General features: G+C 48.9%; 1 protein-coding gene across 6 annotated transcripts in view; it reads right to left on the bottom strand.

Annotated features, from left to right (window-relative positions):
• Window positions 1-14,891, bottom strand: part of DOCK6 (dedicator of cytokinesis 6) — a 1,219,180-nt gene that overhangs the window by 718,008 nt on the left and 486,281 nt on the right. For all 6 annotated transcript variants that reach the window (XM_069604231.1, XM_069604230.1, XM_069604232.1 and 3 more), the window contains exon 19: window positions 9,779-9,865. In XM_069604231.1, coding sequence (XP_069460332.1) covers window positions 9,779-9,865 — 87 coding nt within the window. The remainder of the gene's footprint in view (window positions 1-9,778; window positions 9,866-14,891) is intronic.

Genomic DNA, 14,891 nt, shown 5'->3' with positions numbered 1-14,891 from the left:
TCACCTGAATGCTTAACACAATGACATATTATGCCCCAACCTACCAAATAAGGCATTGAGCGGTGTCCTAAGAAAAGGTTAATCAAACACATGGCAATACCCTTTTCATCATTCAAAACATGAAAAATATTAACAATGAGCCTAACGCAGGCAAGACAGAACTGCCACCAGTGTCTCAGACGGGGTTTTCTTTAAACGTATGATCGTACACCCTACTATAACCAGACTCTTATGCAATGTGATTATGGCCTTACAGTTCCTTACAGGCATTATCGAATAAAATCAAAACTAAGTTCAGCTTGATTTCACCAGGCAAGCATGGATTCTATGAAGGCACTGAAATATCTCTTTCCTCATTCCATGCACAAACACAGCTGCTCGGGGCAACTGCAGAGCGCCATCTGGGGATCCACTGAAGCCCCCTTTCCTGGACTCCTACAGAGATTCAAAGCTATGAATGATCCCACAGCCAACAGACTACAAGTGAATCCTGACGTTTTGTGGTTCTAGGGTGCTAGAGAACCCCAAGTACAGGAGATTCCTGAAGCTGTGGAACCCCCCCCCCACCCCCAACCCCGCCAGGTGACAGAAATGAAGAAAATGCTTAAGGGGGAAGTGAAACCGTGGCCCCATTGAACATAAATGAATGGGGGCATGCTTTGGGGGCTGTTAAGAGGTTCTATGGTGTAATGAAATGGGCATGGACTTGCACTCTCTGACCTAGTCCTAGCCTCTACAGGGGCCCTTACTGAACCCTGCAGGAATGGGCTCCTCCTGCCTGGACCTGCCCTGAGAGCTAATGGTCTTACTAGCCTTGACCTCCCCATTCACTGACTTCACCCCCAAGCCTGGTCAGTCTAGGTCTTCACCTTCTCAGCCTGCCACATCATGATCAGAGAGGACCTGAGAACTCGATAGGGGGTAAAGGGGGTTGGGGGGGGGGGGCTCCGCGGCTACCTGTGCAACCTTGGCAGGCCGTTATTCTTGGGAGACACTGCCCTCCGTGTGTTGAGACATGAGAGTTTTTCAAAACATGGCTGAGGGCTGTGGGAAGCCATAAAATCCATAAACCCATAGCTTTCAGTAAAATTGCAGGGTACATGTCATGAGGGGAGTCAGAAGCCTTGCTAGAATGCATAGGTCGTAAGCATTGCTTGCAGACCGAGAGAGAGACGTGTAGCTGATCAAAGTAAGGTAGTGCATTTTTGGATGAGGGAAACCAGGTAGGCTAATAAGAGGTGCTTCACGGTGCAAGGGTGCAGAAGGAGGAGGAGACTGACACACAGGTGCCATGCTTGGTGGCATAAACTTGCATTGCTTACAAATCAAAAGAAAACCTATCGTTCCCCAACTCTAAGATGGGTTTCCCTGCAGCAACTTAATACTAAGGATTCAGTCAGGATGTCTTCCTAACTCAAATGTCCACCGTCCTGTGTCAAAACCCTGCTTCTGTCCCTTACACTTACACCTAAACTGAAGTCTTCTCGACAATGCGTCACAGCTCCAGTTAACTTGGCCTAAGGGATTGGCTTCTTTCCCCAGGTTTCAATCCTTACCCAAAGTGTAAAGCAAAGTTCCAGGTTGAAAAGTAAATAAGTAGCACATTTTTCATTGCAACTCAAAAGGCTAAGGCTGCAGTTCCAACTCAAAAGGATAAGGCTGCAGTTCCAACTCAAAGGTCATTTCTTATTGCTTATAGTTTTCTTCACTATTGGGTTCCTGGAGAATACCTCCTTCTCCCGGTATCTTGATCTCAGTACTTTCACTTTGCCAGGGGAAATACTCTCTTCCCCTGGACTCTCCTTTCACTTGGCTTCACAAGATCAGCAAAATAACTCACTTCCCCTGGCCTACCTCAGCGTTGTTCTCACACACTGTTTTTACTCTCACATTCAACACACCAGGGGGAATGTCTCCCTTTCCCTGGCTCTTCTCCGGCTTCTTGCTTCAACTCACAGGGCCACAGGGAATCTCCCCCTTCCCCCGGCCTTTCTCATCCTCTCTCAGGCCCTTGGGGTATTTTCCTTCTGCCCAAACATTACCAACTTGGTTTACTCACCTGCCAAGTATGGTTAGCCCTAAATGAATATGTTTCTTCACGTTATGCGGGCTATCCTCATACGAAGCAGTTCCCGTAACCTAGGGGAATCTTTACTCCCTTCTAGCTTTGTTTTCCCTCATAATCTTGGAGCATTTTTCCTTCTCCAAGTTCCACCAACTTTATCCTTTATCTTTATCCTCTCCCTGGGGGCCACCCAGCTGGCACGAGCGCTAGACCCGCAGCCTAGACGCTCCCCATCTCACAGTGCGAGGTCACCCGCGCCAGATCACACGCGCTGAGATAAGCGCACTACGCGGGCTCCGCCGCAGTCATGAATGGCCCACTGAGGGGACCCAAGCTCCGGAACGGCGAACATCTCTGCGGCCGGGTGAGCGTGGACGAGGACACAGCGACATACCCAATCCTGGGTTTCCCAGGGCCGCAACCGACTGCATTGCGGCTCACCTCACCGGGACGGCGCCAGACCCGATTCCGGCCCAGATCATCCAGCAGCCCGGTGCCCAGGAGGAAAAGACAGACGCGCCGCGGGACACTCCATCGGCACGGACCCACAAGACAAGGTGCGTGAGACCTCACAACACCTGCGAAAGGGAACCCCTGCATACCCCCATTCCAATGGCATTTACCCCGAGTGCCTGGCTGGCAACCCGCACCAAGGGGCGACAACTCCCTCATCCACCCGGCGGCACCCCACTTCTGAGCCCCAGGGGTAAAAACCACCAGCAGACCCGAACCCTAGGGGCAGACACTGGCAAAGCGGAAGCGACAGCATCACGGGCCTGCACGCTTAGGACTGAGGGCACGCAAAACACTGTCTTGGGACCCCCATCCCAAGCCCCGCAACGGAGGGGGGCCTCGATCACATCCCCGCATGCTACCTAGCTCGTGAGGCCCGGGGCATCCACAACCACTATCTCACGATGGCCGCCAAGAACAAAACTAGAGCTGCCACCATGGACTCCTTTGTTTCCACCAAGGCAAAGACCCCTACTCAAGCTAGAGCTAGCCCCTCTGAAACCGCCCCGACAAGTGAAGGGGTAGCCGCTGATAATCACTCTCAAATATTGGAAGCCATTGCTTCATTAAAAACGCACATAGACTCCAAGATTGACAAATTTAAAATAGACATCCAACTCATTCGCCAGAACGCACGCAACTTAGCGGAGAGGGTAACGACCATCGAACAATCAACAGAGGAAACGTCCGGGGCCACCACAGCTCTACAGTCTGAAGTCGCCCATTTGAAGAGGAAAGTAGCCTTCCTAGAAGAGAGGGCGGACGAGGCCGAAGGCCGGGCCAGATGGGGCAACATTAGGATCCTAGGTGTCCCAGAGGGAAGGGAAGGGGCAAACACCACATCCTTCGTCGAAACCCTTCTGCTGCAAGTGATTTGGGCCAGCAAGCTGACACAGGGATTCGCGGTCGAAAGGGCCCACAGGTCCCTCCAGAAGCACCCCCCGATCCCCCCCACGGGCTCGCACCCTAGACCAATAAAAGCTAAGATACTGAACTTTCAGGACAGAGAAACTATCTTAAGACATTCCAGAGAGGGTGGCCCTATCGAAAGGGGGGACTCCAAAATCGCCATCTACCCGGACTATACGCAGAAGGTGCAAAGAGAGAGAAATTCATTCGTCCCGATAAAAGCAAGGCTCTGTCAATTGAACCTAAAATACAGGCTACTATACCCGTCGAGTCTCAGAGTCATTTATAAAGAGCGAGTGGTATTCCTCGACAATCCAGATGCAGCCAACATGTGGCTAGAGGATAATAATCTTGCCGACGGCAAGGACAATCCACGGAAAGAGGCCTAACTCCCTCAGCTTTTACAAGTAACCTACATGCAACCGTAAAAAGCACAGCAAAATAAGACGCCGGAAACCAGAAGGTAATCCAATCTCAGTTTATTACACGGAAACGGCCTTGTTCGGCCCCGCCGCCAGGCCCTAGCCCTACCCCCAGCGTAGAATCCAGTCGGGCCAGGCACCCGCCTGACCCAGCTCACGCCCGACTCCCGGATGGGCTTCGACGGCTCGAGAGCGCCTGAGCACCGCGACAATGTTGTAGTCGCTGGGCGCACAGGTTTGAGTTCTGTTATCAGTTTCAATAGTTACACAGTCTTCAATTTTCTGTTGCTAATAAAAACCGGGATGGACCCAAGATTTGACCCAAGAGCTCAGGAACCAGCGGTTTCTCCCCTGCAGTCCGCTCACTACGGATTAAAGCAGTGCCAAACCCTAGGGACGGAGTCCCATGCCAGACCCGAAACTCGGACCCGATGGCGGCACAACTCACCGTGATGACATGGAATGTGAGGGGCATGGGCTCATACCTCAGACGGAATCGCATACAATCCTATCTCAAAAGGAAGAAAGTCTCGATTGCATTGCTGCAGGAAACCCACCTCACGACGGAGGCCATGTCCAAGATTGCAGACCGATGGGCAGGGACTGTGAGAGGGTCCCCCTATTCCAAATACACGAGAGGGGTGCTAACATGGATAAGCCCGAACATGCCCTTCCAAATGGAGGGTTGTGAACTAGACAAAGAGGGGAGATATGTAGTGATTTGGGGCACAATGGAACAGACCCCGGTTTGCTTGGCTAACTCATACTTCCCACATCACGGAATACCGGCACACCTCACCACAATGATCGCAAAGCTGGCTCAGCACCGGGATCGCACCTTTATATGGGGTGGGGACTTCAATTGTGTCGCCGATGCAATCATGGACAGATCATCGCCTCCTCCCCACCCGAGCAACCTCACAACCCGTGCCCTGAAGGAAACACTTGAGCAGCTCAACTTAGTGGACATCTGGAGGGAACACCACCCAACCGAAAGGATCTACTCCCACTATTCAGCCCCGCATGGAGTCCATACAAGAATTGACTATTTGTTCATTGACAAGGGGCTTGCCCCACGAGCCGCAGCCACAGAATACCTGGGGAGAATACCTGGGGAGAACGATCTCCGACCATTCCCCACTAACCATGTTATGGCAACAAAAGGGACCCAGACCCCCGATCCCCATGTCGAGGATGCCGACCGCCGAAGAATATCTGGAAATCAACAAGGGCTCGGTATCCACCTGGAGCACATTATGGGAAGCCATGAAGGTGGTGACCAGAGGAGAAATTATATGAAAGGCCGGTGGAATTCGCAGGCAATTAAAGACAACACTCGAAGCTCAAGAAGCAGAGATCTCTCGACTAGAGTCCACCCTCGACAACTCCACAGAGGTTGAGAGCAAATTGAAGGAAGCTCGCGAAGAATGTCAGCAATCATGGGAAAGATTGGAGAAATTCGATTTCACCACATACACTACCAGATCCCACAAGGAATCGGACAAACCGGGGAGATTACTGGCTTGGCTCTGCAAGAGAGAACATCCCAAGCACCTCCCAACGGAGATACGGGACGGCAACGGGATATCCCACACGACACAACTGGGGATCAACGACGCATTTGCCAAATTCTATTCCAAATTGTACGCCCACGAGGCCCAAATACCCACGGAGGACATAATAGAAACACTAGAGGAGATAGATCTCCCCCGAATATCCGCCGAGCAGAGAGATGAACTGGAGATGGAGATCACTCTTGAAGACGTGCAAGGGGCAATCACGTCGCTCGCCACCAGCAAGGCCCCCGGCAGTGACGGCCTTCCACCTGAGTTCTACAAAACGTACGAGCCCATTCTCACTCCAGTTCTCCACGAAGTCTACCAGGAGGCATACACAAACGGGGTCTTACCCAACACCATGAAAGAGACCATAATCATTCCCATGCTCAAGCCACACAAATCACCCACCGACTGTGAATCCTATCGCCCTCTGGCCATGCTAAATTACGATGCTAAGATTCTCACATCCATACTGGCCAGCAAGCTGGCAAGAGTGGTGGGATCCATAATCCATGAAGATCAGAACGGATTTGTGCCTGGGCGGAACACCACAGCTAACCTAAGAAGTCTACAACACATAATGGCCGAAACGTACGAAAGAGATGAAGACCTGGCGGTATTGTCGCTTGACGCTATCAAGGCCTTTGACTCCATATACTGGGAATGGATTAGGGAGGTCTTGAGGAGAATCGGCTTCGGAGGGGGCTTCATCAGATGGATCACGGTTCTCTATAATTCCCCAATGGCAAGAGTAAAAATGGGAAGAATGGTGTCAGCAGCCTGGGAAATACAAAGGGGCACGAGTCAGGGGTGCCCACTATCGCCCATGCTGTAGATACTGGGCCTGGAGCCGATCGCATTATACTTTAGGCAACAGCTCTTCGACGCTGGCATCAAGGTGGGCAATGTCCACCACATAATATCCCTATACGTGGACGATGTTCTTCTATACCTGAGGAACCCTGAGGTCAACGCACCAACAGCGCTAGAGGTACTCGACAATTATGCGAAATACTCAGGGATCAAATTCAGCAGAAGTAAGTCCTCCGCGTTCCCCCTGGCGGGCTTACGCGGCACACCAGAAAACGATCTCCCGTCTGTAGGAATAGAGTGGCAACCGGTCAAGTTTCAGTACCTAGGGATCAACGTGAGCCACACCCCGCTACTTACGCATGAACACAACACAGAAGTTGCAACCACAAGTCTTCGACGCTCTATAAAATTCTGGTCCAAGCTCCCGCTGGCAATGGTAGGCAGAGCTGCGATTATCAAGATGATCATACTCCCCAGATTCCTGTATTTTTTCGTGAACATTTGTCACTACGTCAGACCGCCCTTCTTCAAGAAACTGGAGGCAATCATCAAGGACTTCCTGTGGGGACCTCATAGACACAAACTGTCGCTGTCCATCCTATCCCTGCCACATAAAGAGGGAGGAATAAAGCTACCAGATCTCCAGCTATACTACCTGGCTGCCCATCTAAGCCACATAACGAAATGGCTCTCGGACGAACCTTCGGCTGAATCGGAATTACTGAGGCAATCCTCGACCAACGTAATCCCCAAGGAAACCCTATGGCACCCCTTACGACAATCCCCGGTTACCCCACTGGTAATTGAGCTAGGCAGGAAGATATGGGCCAGGTCCTGCCACATCAAGCGAGTGAAACACCCGTACTCTCCGTATAATCCAATCTTGGCAGACACTTGTAGAACGGAGGCAGACCTATCCACAGCAAGGAGGTGGGAAGAAGCCGTCATATACACATGGGGTGACATGTTTGAGGATGGGGAATTCAGGGACTTCGAATCAATAAAGGCCATTGAAGGAATACCTCCGGGCCAGTTCCTCTGGTACCACCGCCTCAAGCAGACCGCCAAGAAACAATGGAACAGCTGGCCAGAGGAGCCCACCCCAGACCCTCTACTACAAGAGATGCATGATCTTACGGATGGTTGGAGACCAGTCTCCAGGCTCTACAACAGGCTATACGACAAGCCCAACCCTAAAGGTGAAGCTCTGAAGGCAAGATGGGAAGCAGACCTCGAGACCCCAATCACGGACAAAGAATGGGAGAGAGTGTTAATATTCCCCAAAAAAGTGTCAAGGAACGCTAGATTCGGGCAGATTCAGTTAAATGTCCTGTACCGGACATACATGACCCCACACAGGGTCGCTTCCTTCAACAAGAAATCCTCTCCAGCATGCCCATGGTGTGGGAACGATAATGCGGATATGATCCACATGTTCTGGACCTGTACTAGGGCGATGACACTATGGTCCAAAGCTAAACAGACTTGCATGGACGCCGGAATGCGGAGGTACGAATGGACTCCCGGCGAGTGCCTACTGGGAAATTACACCAGACCCAGCAAATTCAAACATGTTGTTAGGTTAATGGACATCTCATGCATCCTGGCAAAGAGAACCATCGCTATGGGCCCCAGACATGAACGCTGGTTAAAAGAGATGGAGAGATGGACGGCAGCTGAAACTAGATCCTGGCAAGATGGAACCACATCAAGCGGCGACACAGAGAGCGGCACCTTGGACTCTTGGAAGGCCCTCCTGAGAGACATATGCTTCAGCGCAGACTACAAACCTCCCTGATAACACACAGCATCACACTGCAACAAACTCCCTGCACCTGACCTGAGTTGATGGATCCTGTATGCGACCCCCCCCTGCTTCCTGAAGCACTAGTACTCGGCCTCGACCCACCCATCCACCGAAACGCTCGCTACCACATGAAGACTGTTGTTGTTTTTGTTGTTCTTTCCTTCTTTTCTCTGTTTTCCCCTCTTCATTTTTCTCTCTTCTGTTCTCTTTACTGTTCAATTTTCATGATTGTAACGCACAAATTTTCTCACCAAACACCAATAAAATACATTTTGAAAAAAAAACTAATTACTAAGCAGTTGAGCTCCCTTGAAATAGGAGCCAAATAGCATTTAAGTAGGAGCAAAAAGGCATAAGTTAATTAAAATGAATATTACAGTTACTTTAAAACAGTGCAAATAGTAGTTCACCAGAGGAGTTGATTCAAAGCAATAGGTAGGCCAAAGTCAATAGACTAGTGTCTTGTGTAAATAAAAACGGTTCTGGTATTTAAACAACGGAAAAGTCTTTGCCACGGTTCATAGAAGTAGTTCATAGAAGAAAGGTGTGTATGTTGAGTCATAAGCTGACTAGGCCTGCAAGTTGCCAAAGTTGTACGCACTTTCGCAGTGAGAGGCAAGTTCTCTCGGTCGGGTTTTCACAGTACCTTATGTTGAAGAAAAAGATGCAGCTGAAGATGTTGGTTCCTGGCAGTTCCTGCAGATCTCGATGTTCCTGAGCCTCAGTCGTGAGGGACAAGAGGGAAGACGTGCACGGGGAATGGTCACAAAGCTGGCATTGGCAATTCTTCGATTCCGGTTGCTGTTCTTAAAGCACACAAGCTGGTTTCTGTTGCCCCTGGTTAATCCTAGTCAGCTCCGAGAATGGTATGCAGGTGGCTTACGAGTTGATTGTTCCCACCAACTCAAAGGAAATCGTCCTTGAAGGGGCTTCTGTGTCGAGGTGAACTTGGCGATTCAGACATGCAGCAGGGCTCCACCGGGCAAAGCAACGGTCCAATAGTTGCAGCAGCCGTCCTCTTCCAGCCCATCTTCAGTTCTTTCGTTCCAGTGGTCGACTCTGCCTTTCAGTCCAAGAGACTTGCCTTTTAACAGTTTTCTTCCATTCATTCCAACCTGGATGCCACTCACCCAGCTGGGTGGCTGTCCTTGCCGGACAGTCAGCTAGCCAATCATGCCAGAGTGCATTTGGGTCTCCTAGGAGCCTAAGCACAGGGAGTTTCGGCACCTCCCTCACTTCCTTCCTTCCCAGACACTCAGGCGCCAGAGGCGGTCTTCAGTCCTTTGGCTGGACAATCTCTTTCATCCTAGACTCTTCTAACTCTGCTACTCACTTAGTGGGCACTTTTCTAAGGAGGTTTATCACTCTGTATTGCAAATGTAATCATACTCTCCACATAGTATTTGCAAGCCAAGATCAATAGGTACCTCTCGAGAAAAATGAGGCAAGCCAAGGAAAGACTAGAGACAAGCCTGCAAAAATAAACAAGAAAGTGACAGAATGGTGAGCATTAGAAGCAGGCGAAAGAGAATATGCAAAATGGGAACGAGATGTGTGGGAGAGAGGGAAAAATACTGTGAAGGGAGCACTGACAGCAGGAATGATATTTTCCAATGCACGCCTGGCGATACGTCTTTGAATAGTACAGTTCAATCTGGCCTTTTGCCGCATACACTTAGAATGGAGTTACCTGGGTGTGCACAGACGATGCCGCCACCACCTCCACGCTGAACACTCCCTTGTGACTGTCCACCCACTTCATGCCTGGAAGCTGCACCTAAGGAGAGAAGAGAGGCAGGGATAACAGAATAGACCAGAACACTACGACTAAATCTCTATCCTTTGGAGTGGAGTGAATCAATGACGTTATTCAAGTAGCAGTCGACAGAGGAATCCAGCATCACTGAGCTTTAAAACTACATCTGAAGAAGGGCCACTGCTTGAACAACAAGACGTAGAAATACCCACTTTGAAAGTTACAACGTTTTCAATCACAGACAAGTCACATCAACAAATGGATAGCGGGAGTCACACAAACAAAACAATGAAACTTAAGTCATAGTAACTACTAGGTCAAGGTATCACTAACAGAATAAGGAAGGAGCAATTACAAACACAAATAGGAAAGCAGTAAGGTGCCACAAACACCATAGAAAAGGAGAAGTCACAAACACCATGAACATTATGGAGAGACAATGTAAAAGCATATTAATATTGGACCCACAAAAGATGATGAAAAGGCAATAACCCATAGTCAGTGGACTGTGATTAGCCATCAGAACAAAGAAAGAAAGAAACCGCAATGTGCAAGTCCAAGCTAGGTAGAGAGCAACCTTGCTTACACTAGGCAGAGAGCAACCTTGCTTACACTAGGCAGAGAGCAACCTTGCTTACACTAGGCAGAGAGCAACCTTGCTTACACTAGGTAGAGAACAACCTTGCTTACACTAGGTAGAGAGCGACCTTGCTTATACCTAGGACTCTCTCCCTCCTTCACCTAGAGGCCTGCCCCCCTTCCACCTTGCAGGAAGGACCGCATCTCTTCCGCTTGGCAAGAAATCCTCCATTACACCTAGAAGGACAAACTCCTGTCCGCCTTCGGACCTGTCAGATCACACTAAGACACAACTACATCAAATCAGCACTTTCCAGGCGGCCACACCTATATCTTTGTTAGAGTACAGGGAGCACCCTCCTACAGGAAGACATCTGACAGGAATGTGTGAGTCCGGCAGCTATTAAGAAAGGTACTTTAAACTCCCTTTGGTGGGTGACTGTCACGCATCTGACTGCTTCTAAATGTTGTGCCTCCCACTGTAGGCGAAGATGCCCTTTCTTGGAGTCTTGTTTTGAGCACTTTCATTTCTGTTTGCAAGCATTTTCACTTCTATTTCATGTGTAGAAAAACAAACATTTTTGGATGGCCATGGTAGCCACATTGTTGTTGCATGAGAACCCAATTTCCCTACAGGGAGAGATCTGATAGGTCGTGAGGGTAAGGTTAAGCAGGGTAATTCAAAGCCCCTTAAATGGGAGATGGCACTATGCATGTTGTTGCTTTTGAGTTTTACGATTCCCTTTCGAGTCATTCCCTTTTGTTGGAGCGTGTCCTGATCTTTCCAGGCTGGAGTAAGTCAGTTTGCTTTGGTTTGCAACTGTATTCATCTCTACTTATGGCATTTAAGCACAGGGACTGTCTCGAGATGCGAGAGCCTGTTACCTTACTTGCCCCAGTGGTAAATTCCAACAGCCCCTCCTTTATTTTAATCCAACTAAAACGTATTGTTAATATTAGTGACTATAATTAAAAGTGTTGAATCCTGAAGTGAGAAATTTGGAGACATTTTGGAGATTTCAGAGTAATCAAAGGTGCACACCTTTGATTCCTCTCTTAGAACAGGCTTGCGTAGTGAAGGGAGACCCAGGGACCCAACAATGTAATCAGGAAGGTAGCATCACTGGAAACTTGCAGAAGCGCAGATTCCACTGGGGCACATCATGCCCCCCTTTAACCTGCATCCCATGCATATAACCCTCTATACCCACTCTCGCCACACCCATCTAAATATCTCTTTTATATTCTTTCTATCAAAACTGCATCCAATGGTTGTACAGTGCTCACTTGCTTTCCTGTTAGGCTTGCATTATGTAAAGTCCAGCTCATCCATCCATCCATCCCTTTTCCTCCCTCCAGACAGGACCACCTCCTCCAGAATGCCCTTTATCTTCTGGTGGTCTGTCCAATTAGTGATTAGAATGCCCTAACGATTTAGCAATCATCTTGCTGCCTTTTAGCTCTTATACCCTCACCTTTATTGACCTCCGTCATCGACCATGCACTACTCATAGCCCATGATGTTCCAAGGTATCCCTTGCAGGTTTCCAAAGAGGTGTTAAATGATTTACCTTCTGAGGAAGAGAGGTCGGCAAACCTAAAGTTTAAAGCTACAACCAGACGTGGACTTCCTGCTCACTGTTCTCAGAGAGGCATAGCTTCACCTCACTGATGAGGCCCAACAAGGCTGAAACACGTTATTGGGTTGCTGTTGGTACTCTTGTTCATAGAGGAATTGCCATGGCATTTCGGTGCTGGACTGCCCATGTGGGCGGGACAAAGACTGATATGCAAATGGATATTTCCCATCTGTGAAAGGTACAGTGAGCAAAAAGCGTGTGCTGCAAACTCTCATCTCAGAACAGGTTATCATGCCATGTTCTTTCTAGAGGAGAGCCTGCTACCATTTTTGCTACATTTTGTGATACTGGTTAATATGCCTTTCTAAGCTCAATTAGAAAAGGGGCATACAGATATCCAGTCCTCCCGGTTTCCACTGCAGGATGCGCATCACGAGTCCACAGTGCTTGCCCAGTTGTTAGGATGTGGTCCCAGATTGCATTTCTTGTATCTGGCAACAGTTTTTCACGATGAATCTGAATGCACCAGACCTAGCACAGATTTAGCCACATGACTGGCAACTCCTTGAATTGGTGGATATCATCGTCTAAATCTGGAATGTGTCGTAAACGCAGCAGCATTATCACCCCAAACCACAGAGTACGTGCATATACCAGGGCATCTCTAGTGGAACCAGGCTGCACAAAGTCCAATAGATTGGGAACTCGACGCTCTGAGAGCACTACTCCAATGCACTTAAAGTGTTTCCTTGGTTGGGTGTGAGCCAGAGAGGAGTTCTGCTGACGGCAAAAAAGCAACGAGAGAAGCAGTTCACCGATGAGCGACAGCACTTGCCACAGTTTATGCGAAAGGGAAGTCTCACAACTAACCACAGGAAACTGCGGTCTCTGCGAAGGCTGAAGCATGCCCCACATACAGGAAATGGCACAGCTGAGATGACTACTGTGGTTTGAGAAACGTAGGTGACCAAAACCTCAGACTAAATCACACTTTCAACTGGAGGATGTGTCCTGAGGCCACAGATATTATGAAGAAACAATCTTGGATACATAATCGCAGCCATGCAAAGGCAAAGATGCACCAAATCCAGTATAAAAAGGTGCTGAATACCATCCTGGGCCGGGGTTGGGTCTGACCTGTCACATGATGAACACAGTAACTTTGCGAGAAAGACCCATCAGCGCCACAGTGTTAGCGAGGGTCCTCGCTAAGACCTGCATTTAGGGGATGTGTCTCTAATCCTACATAAATTTGTTCTCTTAAGACGGACTTCCCTTAAGGCATAAATATCTACCTATCAACTAACCAATCAATCAAATTGATTGCTATCGATTTGTCTTTATAAACTGCTACTTAGGGAGAGTCGGTTCCAAGTTGAAACATTTCAAAGAAAGGACTTATAAAGTTGAAACAATTGTAGTCCTTTCTTAAATGTTAAAGGACATTTGTACCGCGCACTATCACCACCGGAGTGGTCCCCCGGCGCTCTGGCGGCTCCAAAAGAGGAGGGGAGGTTGAGTTAGTGGGAGGAAGCGGGAAAAGTGCCAGAGAGCAGTGATGTGCTGTTGGCGGCCTCAGCCCGCTGGGTCCGTTGGCCGGGCCTGGGGTGTTTGTGGCCGGTAGTCGTCGTGTACTGTTGTGCGAATCTATGTGTGGTTTTGTTTTGTTGTTGCAATGTAGTGAAGTTTGTGCGGTTTGTTGTGCTCTAGGTTTTGGTTGTGTTTGGTTTGGAGTTTGAGAGGTGTATGCAGAAGGGGAAATTGTTAGTTGGGTTGGTTAGTTTGCGTCTCTATCCTGAATTGAGGCGCTCGGCTTGCGTAGTCTCCCCTGATGTGGCTCTGTCCTGATCTGGATCCGACTGGCATACAAGTTTCCTTACTCCTCTGGCCCCCACCTTTAACATGCTCCCTCATAGCCCCCCCCCTATCCTCCCTTCATACTCCTGTGGCCAGTGCACCTGCTAATGTCAACATCTCAGGTAGTGTGGCGATTGCCAGTATCTCGACAATTCCGCAACACTGTGGTACCTGGCGGTTACTAAGGGGCGGGTGAAAGTGTTGGTGGGATTATTTGGGGTAGTTGACTCAGTCTCTGTGCGTGTTGCCTGTGTTCCAGTCTATCCGGTGTTACCCGTTCAGGTGCTGTGGGAGCTACCGTGTCAGGTCAGGGATGTTCGTGTCCTTTCCAGTTTAGTCTTCCTTTTTCCAATTTTGTTTTTCAGATTTAGTCTGTGGTGTTGAAGAGCCAGTTTTTTAGTGATTTCCTGAATTTTAGGTGATCTTCAGTGTTTCTTATTTCTTTTGGGATGTTGTTCCAGGTTTTTGCCGTTAAGTGGTAGAAGGAGGTGCCTTCAAGTTTTTTCTTAAGTAATGGTTTGAGTTCCAGGCGGATTTCGTTGCTAGATTGGAGGGTTCTCGTTGGTTTGTAGACTTATTTTCTTTCATAGGAATTCTGCTCCTTGTCCGCTGATTGCCCTGTGCGTTATGCACATTGTTTTGAAGGTGATGCAACTTTTCACTGGGAGCCAGTGTAGTGTTTTTAGGGCTGGAGTGATGTGGTCTCTTCTGGATAGTTTGAGGAGTAGCATTGCTGCTGCATTTTGGATCAGTTGCAGTTTCTTCAGGAGATATTCTGGTATTCCGAGGTAGAGGCTGTTTGCATAGTCAATTTTTGACATGATTAGGGCGACGATAGTGAATGTTTTGTGCGTGAAGGAGAGGAAAGGTAGAATTCTTCTTGCCGTGTGGAGGAGGAAAAAGCATTTCTTCACTGTTGCTTTTATTTGTGATTCTAGGGTTAGGGTGTTGTCCATTAGGACTCCCAGATTTTTTACTACCTTCGTTGGTGTTGGTGCATTTCCCATTTCCGTAGGCCACGGGATGGTGGT

The sequence above is a fragment of the Ambystoma mexicanum genome, chromosome 3q (genome assembly GCF_040938575.1).
Source record: "Ambystoma mexicanum isolate Mex_15411 chromosome 3q, UKY_AmexF1_1, whole genome shotgun sequence".
Classification (NCBI taxonomy): domain Eukaryota; kingdom Metazoa; phylum Chordata; class Amphibia; order Caudata; family Ambystomatidae; genus Ambystoma; species Ambystoma mexicanum.
The sequence above is the reverse complement of the archived record's forward strand: the minus strand, read 5'-3'. Positions and strand labels throughout refer to the sequence as shown.